Source organism: Aotus nancymaae, unplaced genomic scaffold (genome assembly GCF_030222135.1).
Source record: "Aotus nancymaae isolate 86718 unplaced genomic scaffold, 86718_ANA_hifiasm-v0.15.2.pri h1tg000053l, whole genome shotgun sequence".
NCBI lineage: Eukaryota > Metazoa > Chordata > Mammalia > Primates > Aotidae > Aotus > Aotus nancymaae.
Genome location: NW_026988467.1, coordinates 28,769,948 through 28,786,627, shown reverse-complemented (window position 1 = coordinate 28,786,627; position 16,680 = coordinate 28,769,948). Strand labels below are relative to the sequence as shown.

Genomic DNA, 16,680 nt, shown 5'->3' with positions numbered 1-16,680 from the left:
TGAGGTCTAGATTTCGAGACCAGCCTGGACAACATGGTGAAACCCAGTCTCTACTAAAAATACGAAAATTAGATTGGGCGTGGTGGCTCGCGCCTGTAATCCCAGCACTTTGGGAGGCCAAGGCGGGCAAATCACAAGGTCAGGAGTTTGAGACCAGTCTGGCCAACATAGTGAAACTCTGTGTCTACTAAAAATACAAAAAATTAGCTGGGCGTGGCAGCACGCCAGGCTGAGGCAGGATAATTGCTTGAACCCAGGAGGCAGAGGTTGCAGTGAGCCAAGATCACGCCACTGCACTCTAGCCTGGGCAACAGTGCAAGACTTCATTCTAAAAAAAAAAAAAAATACAAAAATTAGCTGGGTGTGGTGGTGAATACCTGTAATCCCAGGTACTCGGGAGGCTGAGGCAGGAGAATCTCTTGAACTGGGGAGGTGGAGACTGTGCCACTGCATTCCAGCCTGGGTCACAGAACAAGACTCTGTCTCAATAATAATAATAATAATAATAATTAGCCGGGCATGATGGCGTGTGCCTGTAGTTCTAGGTACCCAGAAGGCTGAAGGGGGAGGATCGTCTGAGCCCAGGAAGTCAAGGCTGCAGTGAACCTTGATCATACCACTACCTACCAGCGTGGGCGACAGTGAGACCCTGTCTCAAAAAAATAAATAATTAAATTTAATTTAAAAATTTGTAAGTGGGCTGGGCACAGTGGCTCACGCCTGTAATCCCAGCACTTTAGGAGGCCAAGACAGGCGGATCATGAGATCAGGATATCGAGACCATCCTGGCCATGGTGAAACCCTGTCTCTACTAAAATACAAAAAATTAGCTGGGTGTGGTGGCGCACGCCTGTGGTCCCAGCTACTCAGGAGGCTGAGACAGGGGAATCGATTGAATCCAGGAGACAGAGTTGCAGTGAGCCGAAATCGTGCCACTGCACTCCAGCCTGGCGACAGAGCGAGACTCTGTCTCAAAAAAAAAAAAAATTGTAAGTTAACATTTTTCTCCCCCAACTATAGACCTATTGATTTATTGAACATTCTTTCCAAAATGTGTGCCAGCTTCTTGCCTGAGTTTCTTGGGCTAGTGCTTCATATCAGGAACAGGCAGGTGCCTGGATGCAATGGCCTGTAATCTCAGCATTTTGGGAAGCCAAAGTGGAAGGATCACTTCAGGCCAGGAGTTCAAGACTAGCCTGGGAAACATGGTGAGACCCCCGCCCGCATCTCTACAAAAAATACAAAATGTAACCAGGTGTGGTGGTGCATGCCTGTAGTCCCAACTACTCGGGAGGCTGAGGTAGAAGGATCACTCGAGTCCAGGATGTTGAGGTTGCAGTGAGCCAATATTGTACTCTATCCTGGGGGATAGAGCAAGAACCTGTCTCAAACAAAACGAAACAAACAAAGCAAAACAAAAAACAGCAGGCAAGACTATATACTTCCTTCAGGGATCATTTTTATAGTTCAGTTTCTCTGAACATGTAGAGTAAAAAAGAAAAAAAAAACACAAGCAGGCTATTCGATGCTGACCATTGTTGTGCTGTAGACCAACCTGGTGGCAAAATCTCTCAGAAATCATTTAAAATGGCTGAGCCTGGCCTGGATGCTCACGCCTGTAATCCTAGGGCCTAGGTGGGAAAATCACTTGAGCTCAAGAGTTCGAGACCAGCCTGGGCAACATAATGAGACGCTGTCTCTAAAAATAAAAATAAAAGCAAAACGGAAAAAAAAAAAAAAGGAAAGAAAACATGTAAAGCATTTTCTTGGCCTTTGCTCCTGGCGCAGACTTGATTAATGACAAAGCTGCCCATGTTTAATAAAGTGCCTTAGCTATGCATGCCCACATAGAACCCTCATCACAATATCAAGCATCAGGGTTAGCAGGCATGGTAAATTCTTTCTTTCTCTTTCTTTCTTTCTTTCTTTCTTTCTTTCTTTCTTTCTTTCTTTCTTTCTTTCTTTCTTTCTTTCCTCTTTCTTATTTTTTTGAGTCAGGGTCTTGTTCTCTTGCTGTCTTGCTCTCTTGTGCCACTGGAGTGCAGTGGCACAGTCACAACTCACTGAAGCCTGGACCTCCTGGGCTTAAGCGATCCTCTCACCTCAGCCTCCTGAGTAACTGGGACTGCAGGCGTGTGCCATCATGCCCAGCTTTTTTTTTTTTTTTTTTGAGATGAAGTCTTGCTCTGTCACCCAGGCTGGAGTGCAGTGGTGCAATCTTGGCTCACTGCAACCTCCACCTCCTGGGTTCAAGTGATTCTCCTGCCTTAGCCTCCTGAGGAGCTGAGACTACAGGAATGCACCACCACATCTGGCTAATTTTTGTATTTTTGGTAGAGATGGGTTTTCACCATGTTGACCAGGGTAGTCTAGAACTCCTGGCCTGAAGTGATCTGCCTTCATTGGCCCCCCAAAGTGGGGAATTACAGGCATGGCATGAACCACTGAGCCCAGCGTCCAGCTATTTTTTTTTCTTTTCTTTCTTTCTTTTTTTTTTTCCTGAAATGCTGTGATTGAGAAGGCCTGGCTAATTTCCGTATGATTTGAATTTTTGTAGAGACAGGGTTTTGCCATGTTGCCCAGGCTAGTCTCAAACTCCTGAACTTAAGCAATCCACTGCCTCAGCCCCCTAAAGTGCTGGGATTACAGGCATGGGCTACCATTTGTAGTAGGTAAATCGGGATGTGTCCTGGGCTACCTCCTTTTTCATATTTGTTTATATACATAATACTTTTTTAAAGACAATATCTCCCTCTAGTCACCCAGACTAGAGTGCAGTGACACAATCACAGCTCACTGCAACCTCGACCTCCCAGGGCTCAGGTGATCCTCCCACCTCAGCCTCCTGAGTAGCTGGGACTATGGGTGGGCAACACCATACCTGGCTAATTTTTGTATTTTTAGTAGGGACAGGGTCTGGCCGTGTTACCCAAACTGGGTTTTTTTCTTTTTTTTTTTTGAGACAGAGTCTTGCTCTGTCGCCCAGGCTGGACTGCAGTGGCCCGATCTCGGCTCACTGCAACCTCTGCCTCCTGGGTTCAAGTGATTCTCCTGCCTCACCTCCTGAGTAGCTGGGATTACAGGCACAAGTCACCACGGCTGGCTAATTTTTGTATTTTTAGTAGAGATGGGGTTTCACCATGTTGGGCAGGCTTGTCTTCAACTCCTGACCTCGTGATCCACCCGCCTCAGCCTCCTAATGTGCTGGGATTACAAGCATGAGCCACTGTACCCAGCCCCTTTTTGTCTTTTATTGAAGAGATGGAGTCTCACATCTCACTCTGTCGCCCAGGCTGGGGTAGCACAGCACATGATCGTAGCTCACTGAGGCCTGAAACTTCTGGCCTCAAGCAATCCTCCCACCTCAGCCTCCCAAATAGCTGGGATGACAGGCATGAGCCACTGCATCTGGCTTTAATTCATTTTTTTTATTCCTTTAGAGATGGGATCTCACTCTATTGCCCAGACTGGAGTGCAGTGACATGATCGTGGCTCACTACAGCCTCAACCTCCCAGGCTCAAGCGATCCTCCCACCTCAGCCTCCTGAATAGCTGGGACCACAGGCACACACCACCAAGCCCAGTTAATTTTTAAATTTTTTGTAGAGATGGGATCTCCCTACGTTGCCAGACTGGAATTGAACTCCTGGACCCAAGCAGTCCCCTTGCCTTGGCCTCCCAAAGTGCTGTGATTATAGGTGCAAGCTTAATACCTTCTTTGAATGAACTCTGTGGCCTCTTGACACAGAGAACAAAAACATTAAACCTCATTTTATATGCAAACAAAATGGATTTATTTTCACAAATTGGGAGTGGCTTGAACATAGAACTTATTCTGCTAGTTAAGTATCCCTATAAATAAGGGATATAGAGCAATTATTCTAATTGGTATTTTAGTAGTCCCCCAACCAGTAAAGTGAGTGTGCCTGATAATCCCTTTTACCGAGTCTCCTCCCTTGGGTAGCTTGGTGTGCTTTTTGCATCGTGAGAATTTTATCAGGATGGAGCCTTACCTACAGCTTGGCAATCCACACTGCTTTATGAAAGTTTCTGAGAGTCTGCCAGTTCTGGAGGCTCAGTTCACCATGTCCATGTCATGGCAACCCAAGTTCAATCCCAGGTTCTCCCAATCACTTGCTGGCAGAAGGGCACCAGGCGTGGCGGTTCATGCCTATAATCCCAACACTTTGGGAGGCTGAGGTGGGCGGATACTTGAGCCCAGGAGTTTGAGATCAGCCTGATCAACATGGCAAAACCCCATCAATACAGAAAAATACAAAAATTAGCCCAACATGATGTCCCATACCTTGGGAGGCTGAGGCTGGAGGATCACCTGAGCTTGGTGAGGTCAAGGCTACGGTGGTTAGCCAAGGTCAAACCACTGCACGCCAGCCTAGGCGACAGAGCGATACCTGTCTCAAAAATAAAAACAAGGCCAGGTGCAGTGGCTTACGCCTTGATCATGAGGTCAGAAGGTCAGGAGTTCGAGACCAGCCTGACTAACACGGTGAAACCCCATCTCTACTAAAAATACAAAAATTAGCCGGGCGTGGTGGTGCGCCCCTGTAATCCAAGCTATTCAGGAGACTAAGGCAGGAGAATTGCTTGAACCTGGGAGACATGCAGTGAGCCAAGATCATGCCACTGCACTCCAGCCTGGGCGACAGAGCGAGACTCTGTCTCAAAAACAACAACAACAACAACAACAACAACATAAGACTTACTGGCAGAAGGCTGTTGGGCAGGTCACTAAACCTCTGCGCTTCCCTCAGTTCCTTCATCAGCAAAATGACAACGAAAGTAAGACTTGCCTCTAGGGCTGGCTGCTGTGAGCATTATACGTGATATACAGATGATCTCTCTCATAAAATAAAATGCTTAACATAGTGCTTGCTACACAGTAAGGACTAAATAAACACTGGCCTTAAACATCTTTCAGGCTAAAATAATTGATCATTTTCACTTTCTTTCATGATTTTTGGCACTTCCACGGGCTATCTTTTTTCACCTTTGATATATTAACCTAAAATGGAAACTTTACTACCATAAATGGAAAACCAGAATCATGAAACATAAATAGAAGTGAAACAACAGCACACACTGAAATCAACACATAACATTTGTAATTGTTCATTCATTATTCCCTAAAATCTCTCACACACCTGAGTGCTGTGCAGGTCATATTTTAGGGAATGCTGCAGTGCAAGAGAGAGCTTTGGGCTTACGCTGCTGCTTGTGGATTAGAGGAGCTGGCCTGTTGACAAAAATGTAATGGGTGAGGTGGGAGGATTGCTTGAGACCACAGTGTGAGAGCAGCCTGGGTAAAATAGTAAGACCTTATCTCCAAACAGATTTTTTTTTTTTTTTGAGACAGAGTTTTGCTATTGTTGCCTAGGCTAGAGTGCAATGGCGCAATCTCAGCTCACTGCAACCTCCACCTCCCGGGTTCAGGCAATTCTCCTGTCCAGCCTCCCAAGTAGCTGGGACTACAGGTGCCCACCACTGTGCCCAGCTAATTTTTTGTATTTTTAGTAGAGACAGGGTTTCACCATGTGGGCCAAGATGGTCTCAAACTCCTGACCTCAGGTGATCACTGGCCTCTGCCTCCCAAAGTGCTGAGGTCATAGGCATGACCCACCATGCCTGGCCAAAAATTTTTTTTTACATTTTACATTTAAAGTGTATTAAGCCAGGTGCAGTGACTCACACCTGTAATCCTAGAACTTTGGGGGGCCAAGGCGAGCGGATCACCTGAGGTCAGGAGTTCGAGACCAGTATGGCCAACATGGCGAAACCCTGTCTCTACTAAAAATACAAAAATTAGCCAGGCATGGTGGCCTGTGCCTGTAGTCCCAGCTATTAGGAGTCTGAGGCAGGAGAATTGCTTGAACCCAGGAGGCAGAGGTTGCAGTGAGCTGAGATCGTGCCAGTGCACTCCAGCCTGGGTGACAGAGCAAGACTCCATTTCAAACAGATAAATAAAATGTATTGTTATCATTATGTTTTAATAGAGACGGAGTGTTGCTATGTTGCCCAGGCTAGTCTTGAACTCCTAGTCTCAAAAGATCTTACCGCCTCAGCCTCCCAAAATATTGGGATTACAGCCATGAGCCACTGTGCCTGGCCAAGAATTTTTTTTTATAATTAGCTGGGCGTGGTGGCAAACATCTGTAGTCCTAGGCTACTCAGGAATCTGAGGCAGGAGAACCACTCAAGGCTAGGAGTGTGTAGTTACAGTGAGCTATGATCACACCACCTGTGCCCCAGCCTGGGCAACAGAGTGAGACACTGTCTCTTTTTTTTTTTTCTTTTTTTAATTTTTTTTTTTTTTTTTTTTTTTTTTGAGACGGAGTTTCGCTCTTGATACCCAGGCTGGAGCGCAATGGCGCGATCTCGGCTCACCGCAATCTCCGCCTCCTGGGTTCAGGCAATTCTCCTGCCTCAGCCTCCTGAGTAGCTGGGATTACAGACACGCGCCACCGTGCCCAGCTAATTTTTTGTATTAGTAGAGACGGGGTTTCACCATGTTGACCAGGATGGTCTCGATCTCTTGACCTCGTGATCCACCCGCCTCGGCCTCCCAAAGTGCTGGGATTACAGGCTTGAGCCACCGCGCCCGGCCAATTTTTTTTTTTTTAAAGGGTAGTCAAATGAAGCAGTGGGAGTGGAGAAGGAACAAAGAAATCTGTAACTGGTTGTGATCAATTAGTTGTAAACACCACTGCACTTGGACCAGCGACACTGTCTCTTAAAAAAAAAATTAATGGTTACCTCCTCTGTGCCAGACTCTGACCTAGTGCTGAAGATGCAGAGGTGAGCAGACAGAGAGCGTCCCCTTCATGTGGCCCTGCCATCTGTGACAGAGGTGGGTGCCCCTCTGGGGGTCACTTCATTTTCACAGAAGGCTGTAAGGCTTGTAGTTAGCGCCCTGATCAGTAATATCTGTGACTGCCAACAACGTGGCCTCTCGCGACAGCAGTACTTGCCGGGAAGTAACATGTCAAAATCACCATCATTAACCATTTACCAAGCTAACGTTTAGCGAAACAGCTAAAAGGATGAGGCAGAGCTCCATGTACTGACATGGAAAGACGTCCCGCATATACCACGACAAGCAAGTTGCAGAACAGATGCAGAGTATATGCCTATTTGCACTGACATGTGTATATAGGCAATTATTTTAAGTAAGTTCTATGCTAAGCCTTTATTTGCATTATTTCATGCAATTTTCATAATAATCCTACGAAGTAAGTGCTGTTATGATCTGCATTTTACAGATGCAAAGACTGAGGCCCAAACTGGGTAAAATGATTCGTCTGAGGCCTTGTAACAAACAAATGAGCAGTGGAATTGTAAATTGAGTCCTGGTCTGCCAGCCTGCAGAAACTAGACTCAACCTCCAGGCTTTTCAGCAGCCATACATAGGAAAATCTGGAAGGACGCACACCAAACTGTTCACGATGAGCACATCCCAGAAGTGGGATTAGAGAAGGCTGCATTTCTTGTATTTTTTTATATGCCTCTGTACTGTTTGAGTTATAAAATTTATTTTTATTTTTATTTTAATAATTAAATAGAAATGGGGGTCTCACTATGTTGCCCAGGCTGGTCTCAAACTCCAGGGCCCAAGTGATCCTCCCATCACAGCCCGGCAAAGTGCTAGGATTACAGGCATGAGCCACTGTGCCCGGCCTGTTTGAGTTTTTTTAAAACAGCCATGGGCTAATTTTGTAATTGGAAAACAAAAACAGTCATGCACGGTGGCTCAAGCCTGTAATCCCAGCACTTTGGGAGGCCGAGGCAGGTGGATCACCCTGAGGACAGGAGTTTGAGACCAGCCTGGCCAACATGGTAGAATCCTGTCTCTACTAAAAATACAAAATGTGACTGGACGCAGTGGCTCACACCTATAATTCCAGGACTTTGGGAGGCCGAGGCAGGCAAATCACCTGAGTTGGGAGTTCAAGACCAGCCTGACCAACATGGAGAAACCTTGTCTCTACTAAAAATACAAAATCAGCTGGGCGTGGTAGCACATGCCTGTATCCCAGGTACTAGGGAGGCTGAGGTGGGAGAATTGCTTGAATCTGGGAGGCAGAGGTTGCAGTGAGCCGAGATTGCCCTATTGCACTCCAGCCTGGGCAACAAAGCGAGACTCCTTCTCAAAAAAAAAAAGCAACAAAACTTAGCCAGGCACAGTGGCACATGCCTGTAATCCCAGCTACTAAGGAGGCTGAGGTGGGAGAATCTCTGGAACCTGGGAAGCGGAGGTTGCAGTGAGCTGAGATCGAGCCACTGCACTCCAGCCTGGGCAACAGAGTAAGACCTTGTCTCAAAAAAAAAAAAAAAAAGAAAGAAAAAAGAAAACGAAAACAACAAAACCACTGCGAACATATCAACTCTGCCAAAGACACAATCGTGAGGAGTGTCTGCACAGCCCACCCTGCCCTTCCACTCCTCTCCTTGTTTCAAGGCATCAGCATAGAATAGGTGACACAGGACAAAAGGTCCTATGACCCAGGAAGTTGGGGAAACACTGGTTTAGACAAAATGAATTAAGGCTTCTTCTTGGGGAGATTTTCAGAGCTTTAACAAGCTAACGTTGATTGTGATGTGATCGTGATTATGATGGGCCAGAGTTTGTAGCTGAAGCCATGTTGAGTTGGCCTCAGAGCCCTCTCCTTTCCCAGTGCCTAATGTAACTAGTGTTTGTAAGACCGATTGCCTCGCTGGGAGCTTGGATGCACACCCCCACCCCCTTTTTCCCCCCCCGAAAGCTCAGACAAGCTCGGGCATGTTTCCTTCTCCCTTTCTCGTACAGCCTGGCTTTCCCTTAAAGAACTCAGTATGCAAGCAGGGTCTTGTGATTCTAGCCAATAGCAGCCAAGTCTTTCTAGCCAATAGCAGCTGAGTGATTCTAACCAATAGCAACCAAGTCCTATATGCAAACAAAGGCTTGTAACCTTACCCAATAGTAGACCTGCTCTCCCACAATCAATCGAGCTCCTTCACTCCCTATAAAACCCCACGTCTGAGAGGAGTCTGTGCGACTTCTCTGGCCCCTCCTGTCGGACGGCAGAACCTCGCCCGGGAGCCTGAATAAAACCCTTCACATTGGATCTTCTTGTGTTGGCCTCAGTTTCTTCTTTTTAAACTCGGCAAGGACCGGGCGCGGTGGCTCAAGCCTGTAATCCCAGCACTTTGGGAGGCCGAGGCGGGTGGATCACTAGGTCAAGAGATCGAGACCATCCTGGTCAACATGGTGAAACCCCATCTCTACTAATACAAAAAATTAGCTGGGCATGGTGGCGCGTGCCTGTAATCCCAGCTACTCAGGAGGCTGAGGCAGGAGAATTGCCTGAACCCGGGAGGCGGAGGTTGCGGTGAGCCGAGATCGCGCCATTGCACTCCAGCCTGGGTAACGAGAGCGAAACTCCGTCTCAAAAAAAAAAAAAAAAAAAAAAACTCGGCAAGAACCCAAGAACAAACCTCACAGTGTTCTTTAGTACAAGAGTTGGAAATGCAGCTCCAGATACATTATGTATGTATTTATTATTATTATTTTTTGACATGAAGTCTCACTCTTGTCATCCAGGCTGAAGTGCAATGGCACAATCTTGGCTCACTGCAATGTACACCTCCTGGGTTCCAGCGATTCTCCTGCCAGCCTCCCGAGCAGCTGAGATTACAGGCATGCACCACCATGCCTGACTAATTTTTTGTATTTTTAGTAGAGATAGGGTTTCACCATGTTGGCCTCAAGTTTCACCTCAGGTGATCCGCCCGCCTTGGCCTCCCAAAGTGCTGGGATTACAGGCATGAGCCACTGTGCCTGGCCGTATTTACTTTTTAGAGACAGAGTCTAGCTGTGTCACCCAGGCCAGAGTGCAGTTGAGTGATCATAGCTCACTGCAGCCTCAAACTCCTAGCTCCAGATACTTTAAAATCAACACCGAGGTTGATTGTTAGAGGCCACATGACTGGATGGTACTTTGGTCCCACCTGTTTCTCACCCCCCCACCCCCCGCACCCAACACCACTGAGAATGACTTCCACTGAATTGAGCTTGGCCTTGAAGCTTTCAGCTCGTGGTGTGTGTGTATGGAGCTGGAGGATGCAGTCTGTGTTTTATGTGCAGTCCTTGCCCTGCCTCTGAACATATCTGTACACATCCCTTTTCCTATGGTATGTGTGGTGTTTTCGTTTGCGTGTGTGTGTGTCTGTGTGTGGCTGTGTGAGAGACCCCCTTCTAAAGTAGATCCCATGGGCCTGCTCAGAGTTCAGTCTGCTTGAGTTCTCACACCCCTTGCATTATATACAGGAAACCGGCTCATTTGCAAAGCCACACTACAAGTGTGAGGGAATGGGTGGCTCACCAGCCCGCCAAGGTGCTGAGTGGGCAGAATTTGGGTGTGGACAGCTCTCCCTTTGGTGCATCATTTGCAGCTGGGGGAAGTGCCGCACCTCCCTTAAACACCTCCTAGGTGTCAGGTACTACCTAGGGCATATCATGGTCATTTTCTCTTTGATTCCATACAAGCATTCTGTAAGGGAGAAATTGATTATTGCCTCTTTTTTTTTTTTTGAAATGAAGTTTCACTCTGTTGCCTAGGCTGGTGTGCAATGGCACGATCTCTATCTCAGCTCACTACAACCTCCACCTCCCAGGTTCAAGCGATTCTCCTGCCTCAGCCCCCAGAGTAGCTGGGATTACAGGCGCCTGCCACCACGCCCAGCTAATTGTGCATTTTTAGTAGAGACAGGGTTTCACTATGTTGGCCAGGCTGATCCGCCTCAGCCTTCCAAAGTGCTGAGCTCCTGGACTCAAGTGATCCACCCGCCTCAGTCTTCCAAAGTGCTGGGATTACAGACGTGAGCCACTGCGCCCAGCTTGATTATTGCCTCTTTACAGATAAGTAAACTGAAGTTTAGAGAGAGATGAAGCCACTTGCTCAAGGAAATGATAGTACAGAATTGTACCTGGGTTGGCCTGTCCCTGAAATGCATGTTCTCTGCCCCACACCACATCTATGGGCTCTTTTGCCTTTGGTCTTGTTCGGAGGTATCTGCCCTCATGGTACCCGAGGAACAGAATCCAGGGATAGTGTCCTTGGCTTCATGTCCTAGGCACTCTAGAAAATGGGTCTTTCTCCTTCTCAGAACTGTTTTAACTCTTGCAGGAAGCTTTCCAGATCTTGAGATGCCTTCTCCCCTCTTCTGAACCAACCCTCAGCCTGTTCTCGGCCCTTGTCCACTTGGCCCTTTCTCTCTGAGAAGAGCCTCTGTTCCTGGGCCCCAAGAGCCAGGGACCCTGTCTGATTGATCTTTCAGCACAGCACTGGGTAGAGGGAACTGCTCATGTCTGTCTGGGGGCAAATGACCCTCCCTGAAGCATGGGGAGAGCCACCATGTTCCCCAGCCCCCACAAGAGGCTACAAGCCTCAGAGCTGTAGACAGGAGAAAGACTGGGACCTGCTGACTAGGCGGAAATTGTGTGTCAAGAAAAACTCCAACGAAGCAGTGGGAACCTGGAAGTCTGGGGATTCCCCCCAGAAATTAAGGCTCAGAGTTAAAAAGTAAGGAGGTGGACAGGTAGCAACTATGCCTCCCCAGTCTCTCTCCACCTCCCTGGGGTTTGAAGCAAGAATCAGCAACACCAACAGGCCCTATGCATCATCGCATCACAGGGCTGAAGCAGGAGGGAGCCGGGAGCGAGGGGAGGACATCCTGCTGTGACGCTTGGCAGAGGCAGGAATGGCGACTTTCCAGATGGGAGTTCAGAGCTTTTTCACCCAGGGTCAACTGTACCCCTGTTTGGGCTAAAAATAGTACTTCCTCTTCCCTTCTCCCGTCATTCTCTTTCACGTCCAACTTCCCAGACTCAGATCAGATATGTCCATCCGCCCTGGAGCTCCATCCCATATGATGGACACCCCTGCACTTATCTGTCCACTCCTATCACTCCTTGCATGTCCATCTGGATTCCCTTGGTGATTCTCTCTCTCTCTCTTTCTCTCTGTCTCTCTTTCTCTCTGGAGATTCTTGTCATTGGGGTCTGCCCCAGAAACCAGAAGGCTTCCTGAGTCCTCCGAGTCCAACCTGTCCATCACCCTGCTCCAGGCGGGGTGGTCATAGCCTCAGCTGTCACTCTTTTCTGGGGCCCAGCCCTGCCACTGCCTTGCTGAGAAACCATGGGCAGTGAGTGTCTTGTTCTCTCTGGGCCTCAGAAGCCTCATCCTCGTGGCATGAGGCACTGGACTTGGTGGTTTCTGGTTTTTTAACACCTGACTGTCCATGTGCCTGGTCTCCAGGAAACACGCTCCCAGTGAGGCAGAGGCTGCTGGCGGACAGCATGGCAGAGCCAAGCACCACCAGCTTCGCAGGAAAGAGGTGACCCAGCGGCACTGCCTGCCTCCCACCTGACCTCCAGTGACGATCTTCTTTCCCCAGCCCACAAAGGGCAGCAGCATCCCCAGGGAGCCTGGCGCTCCCCGCCACCCCGCAAAGCCACAGCCACCTGCTATCAGGCCTCCCACCCCCCCACGCCTGTGCCCCGCTCCCAGAACTCCTTACCTGCCCAGCCCAGGAGCCCCCTGGCCCCATTCACATGGTCCTCCTGGCCTAACCTGGCTGCCTGGACAGTCTCAGCTCCCCTTGCCGTCGTAGCCACCGCCTGTCTCCCCGCGCCCACGTCCCACCCTGACTTCCTGCCTCCTCCCGAGGGCTCCGCAGCCAACCGGGCCCCAGCAGCCCAACCACAAGCCTCTAGCACCCCAAGCTTCCTGCCACCATTAGACCCCGGCCTCTTAGCCCCTGGGGGTCCCCTACACCTCCAGGCCAGGCCCTACTACCCCTGAGGGTGACACTGGGAGGTTAAAGTTGAGGGGAGGAGGTCTGATAGACCATCCCTCTGCCCTCCAGGGTGCATCTGGGCAAGAGATTCAAGGGCAGCCTTTGGACCCAGTGAGCAGGGGGCAAGCAGACTCGCACTCAGCTGACGGTGAGAAGCAAGTAGCCCCGCAGCACCACCGCTGCAGCTGAGTGACCCTTTTCTTTCTGTCTGGCAGCAAAGGTAGCATCGTCCAGAGTCAGAGGACAGGACAATATCCCTGTTAAATAGCTGGCCAGCAGAGCATGCATGTCACAGTCAGGTCAGGCGTAGAAAACAATTCCCATGTCATCCCAGGCACAGGACAGTAGCTTTATTATAGTCTAGGATAGGCGAGTGGTAGGCAGAATGCTGGAAAAATTTCCTCTCACAGACAGAAACGGTGGCTCCTGTTTCAGGAAGCAGACAGGACAACCTCATGTCTCCAAGAGGCCCCTGCTGTAGTCAGAGGCCAGCACAACACCCAGTAATCATGGTCTGAGCATAGGGCAACACTTCGAATGCAGGCAGAGGCAAGGCCACAGTCCCTGGCAGAGGTGGAGGGCTTGGCACCATCTCCTCCAACAGGTGGAAGACAGCGCACACAGGCCCCCAGGTGCAGGCCACAGACTGTCAGGACTTTCTGTTATAAGCAGGCACCAAGAAGATTGTCACAAGCAGCAGGCAGGCAAAGAATTTCCGTTTCCCCTGGGACTAGGCTGAGGGGGTGCCCATCATTAGCTGAGGGCCAGGTCACCAGTGATATGAGGAACTCCGGGTGGCCTCATCAGGTCCAAGAACTGGGCCTTGACCCCGCCAGGAGGAAAGTGCAAATGCGTCACTGCCTGAGTGAGCAGGTAGGGGGAGGGGAACCCGCAGAGCATTGTTGGGGTTTGTGAGGTGGAAGCGAGGCTGTGATACTGCGTGCACCTCAGCTGCAGGCCGGGGGGGGGGGGGGGGGGGGCAGGAAATGGGTTGGGGGAAGAGGAAGCCTGAGTTGGAAAGTCAAAAAGGGTAACACAGAAACAAAGGCTGAGAGAGACAAAGTAAAAAACCTATAGACTGACACTGAGCCCGGAGTTGGAGCTCCAGGGCTGGTGCAGGGCCCAGCCTCCCTTGCAATGTAAGCCTGAACACTTCATGTCCATCTCCGAGTCTCAGCACAGAGTAGAAACACTGCAGCGCTGGGAGCAAGTAATAGCTCACAGTCACTGAGGGCTCGCTGTGCACGATTTCCCTTAAGGCACATCTGCCACCTGTGGAGTGAGAATCAGCATCTCCAATGTGGAGGTAAGGAAACAGACTCAGGGGTTAAGGGGGTTCCTCAGGGTCTAATAGAAATAAACTGGCTCAGGCCTGTAATTCTAACACTTTGGGAGGCCAGGTGGGTGGATCACTTGAGGTTAGGAGTTCAAGACCAGCCTGGCCAACACGGTGAAACCCCGTCTCTACTAAAAATACAAAATTAGCCAGGTGTGGAGGCGCATGCCTGTAATCCCATCTACTTGGGAGGCTGAGGCAGGAGAATCGCTTGAACCCAAGAGATGGAGGTTGTAGTGAGCCCAGATCGCGCCATTGCACTCGAGCCTGGGCAACAAGAGCGAAACTCCATCTCAAAAAAAAATATATATATATAAAAAATTAGCCAGGCATGGTGGTGGCCGCTTATAATTCCAACTACTCAGGAGGATGAGGCAGGAGAATCGATTGAACCTGGGAGATGGAGGTTGCAGTGAGCAGAGATCACACCACTGCACACACAGAAAAAAGGAGAATAACAAAAAAAAGAAATAAACGAGGGAGCTGCCTTTAAATCCACGTCTCCCAGATTCTGCATTCTTCAGCATCCCAATTTACCTGTCACCTCCCATGGGCCTGCAGTGGACTAGGGTGGTCCCAGCGACAGGCCACGTTCAGACAGCGGCCCTGGGCCTGAACAAACGACTGCAAGAGACCTTGATGGGAAGCGGCAGGGCGTTTATTGAGGAGTTTGTGGGTGTGAGCTCCTCCTCCTCCCCCTCCCAGCTGGCAGCAGAGGAAACAGGATGCTAGGGTTTTGCACTCTTGGAATTCAGCTCTCAGAAGCCTGAATGTTTCTGCTCCCCCGCCAGGAGCTGGGGCACCCCTCCCTTCCCTCTTCTCAGGCAGGCAGGGGAAGCGGCAGTGGGAGAGGGGGCGGGGAGGAGGGGGGAGGGGCGGCCCACACAGGTGTTCCTCAGCAGAGGGTGAAGCGCCGGGCGCTGATATTCATGCGCGTGAGGCCCAGGTGCCGCAGCAGTGGGGCCAGGGCCGGGCCGTCCCCAGGCTCCAACTCTAGCTCCAGCTCAGCCTCATCCAGCAGCTCCTGGTGCAGGTGACAGGCCTGGTCCATCTTCAGCCGGTGCAGCTGGGCCCGCAGTCGCAGCAGCTGCCCTGCCAGCTGCCGGTCCTGCGCCTGCATCTCCCGCTGCGGCCGAGAGGGGGCGTGAGCATGACGGACGGGCCCTCGGCCGCGCGCTGTTCCACCCTTCCTGGCAACGCTGGGCCTTTGCACTGGCTGTGTCCTCCCCGGGCCCCCTCTCACCTCAGCTTGATCCCTCCCCATTTCCCAATCTTGATCCACCTGGTGGTTCTCAAACCGGGCTAAGGAGTCATTATTAAGCAAATCCAGCTGCCTGGGACCCATCCCAGATCAACTAAGCAGAATCTCTGTGTTGGAGCCTGGTTATCTTTCTATTTGCACATATTGGGTTGGGAGCCACCTATTCAAATTCCCGTCTTCAGAATCTGCCTGTGGCATTGCCAGGGCCTCCTTTTGTACTTCACTGTATCTCTGGGGCATAGCAAGTCCCAGAGTAGGGGAGACCGTGTCTTTCCCTATCTATCATGGTGCTCCACACTCCCCAATGGCAGGGCTCTGTCCCCTAAGCCACAGGAGCACAAGGGCAGAAGATTGGATGGAATCCTTCAGCAAGGCTCCCTGAATACAGCACTGGACAAGTCCATTCCTGGCTCCTCAGCCCAGGACACCTGAGTGGGCAGGTGCTGGAGGCGAGGTCCATTCTCATCCCTTCCCCATTCCTGTGGTCTTGGGCCCTAGGGAGGACCAGCCCGAAGGCCCTGTGCAAAGCTGCCCACCCCACCAGACTCACCAGCTCTTGTCGGAGCCACTCAAGGGCGGAGTCCATTGAGTCGAAGCTGCCAATGGCCCCAGGTCCCCGTAGTCCAGGTTTGGCTTGGGCCCTGCGCCAGGCCTGGCTCTGGACCTGGGCTGTCCACTCCAGATATGAGGGCCGCCGAGTCTGCAGCTGAAGCTTGGCTGTGAGTGCCTTCACAGAGTCCAGGCTCTCCCCCTCCTCATCCTCCTCGTCCTCTTCACCCACTGCCTGGAATTTCAGTTGCCCCAGGGACATGGCAGGTTTGAGGTGAGTGACAGGACAGAGCTGCAGCTCTGGGATGAGGGAAGGGCTGGCAATATTGCCCAGGGAGAGGTGGTAGAAGCTGAGGGTGAGAAGAGTGTGCCAGGGAGTGTGTGATGGTCAATGTTCAAGGTGGGTTGGGGGGCTGAGTGTGCCAGGGTGAGTGAGCAGATGGCTGTGTGTGAGGCCAAGTGTGCAAGGGCTGGAATTTTCCTGGACTGCTAACTTGGGAGCCACGTGATGCCCATCCGGGTGGGGGCCGGAGGAACCCTGCTCTTCTGGCCTTTTGGATGAATTTTATTGTCTTTGCCCAGAAAGAGACACCCAGTTCCCAGAAAGGAAGTTGCTCCAGGATGAGAAAAGCATCATTCACACCAGAGTCTTGGCCCTCTTCCCAAGACCCAAGTTAAGGGA

General features: G+C 50.4%; 2 protein-coding genes across 4 annotated transcripts in view; both read right to left on the bottom strand.

Moving 5' to 3' along the window:
* LCK (LCK proto-oncogene, Src family tyrosine kinase) overlaps positions 1–12,680 on the bottom strand; it is a 35,776-nt gene extending 23,096 nt beyond the window's left edge. The window contains exon 1 of one of the 3 annotated variants that reach the window (XM_012440954.2): positions 12,574–12,680. The gene's annotated coding sequence lies outside the window, so the exon portion shown is untranslated. Of the gene's footprint in view, positions 1–8,968; positions 9,209–12,573 lie in introns of those variants that run through there. The other 2 variants (XM_012440936.2, XM_064363627.1) reach the window with 2 other exon arrangements.
* A 2,148-nt stretch (positions 12,681–14,828) lies between these two features.
* On the bottom strand, positions 14,829–16,675 carry FAM167B (family with sequence similarity 167 member B). Its single transcript, XM_012441019.2, has 2 exons — positions 16,000–16,675; positions 14,829–15,314 (listed from the first exon to the last, which is right to left on the bottom strand). Exons 1-2 carry the CDS (start codon positions 16,258–16,260, stop codon positions 15,084–15,086), a joined length of 492 nt encoding a protein of 163 aa, XP_012296442.1. The 5' UTR covers positions 16,261–16,675; the 3' UTR covers positions 14,829–15,083.
* Between the last annotated feature and the right edge of the window lie 5 nt (positions 16,676–16,680).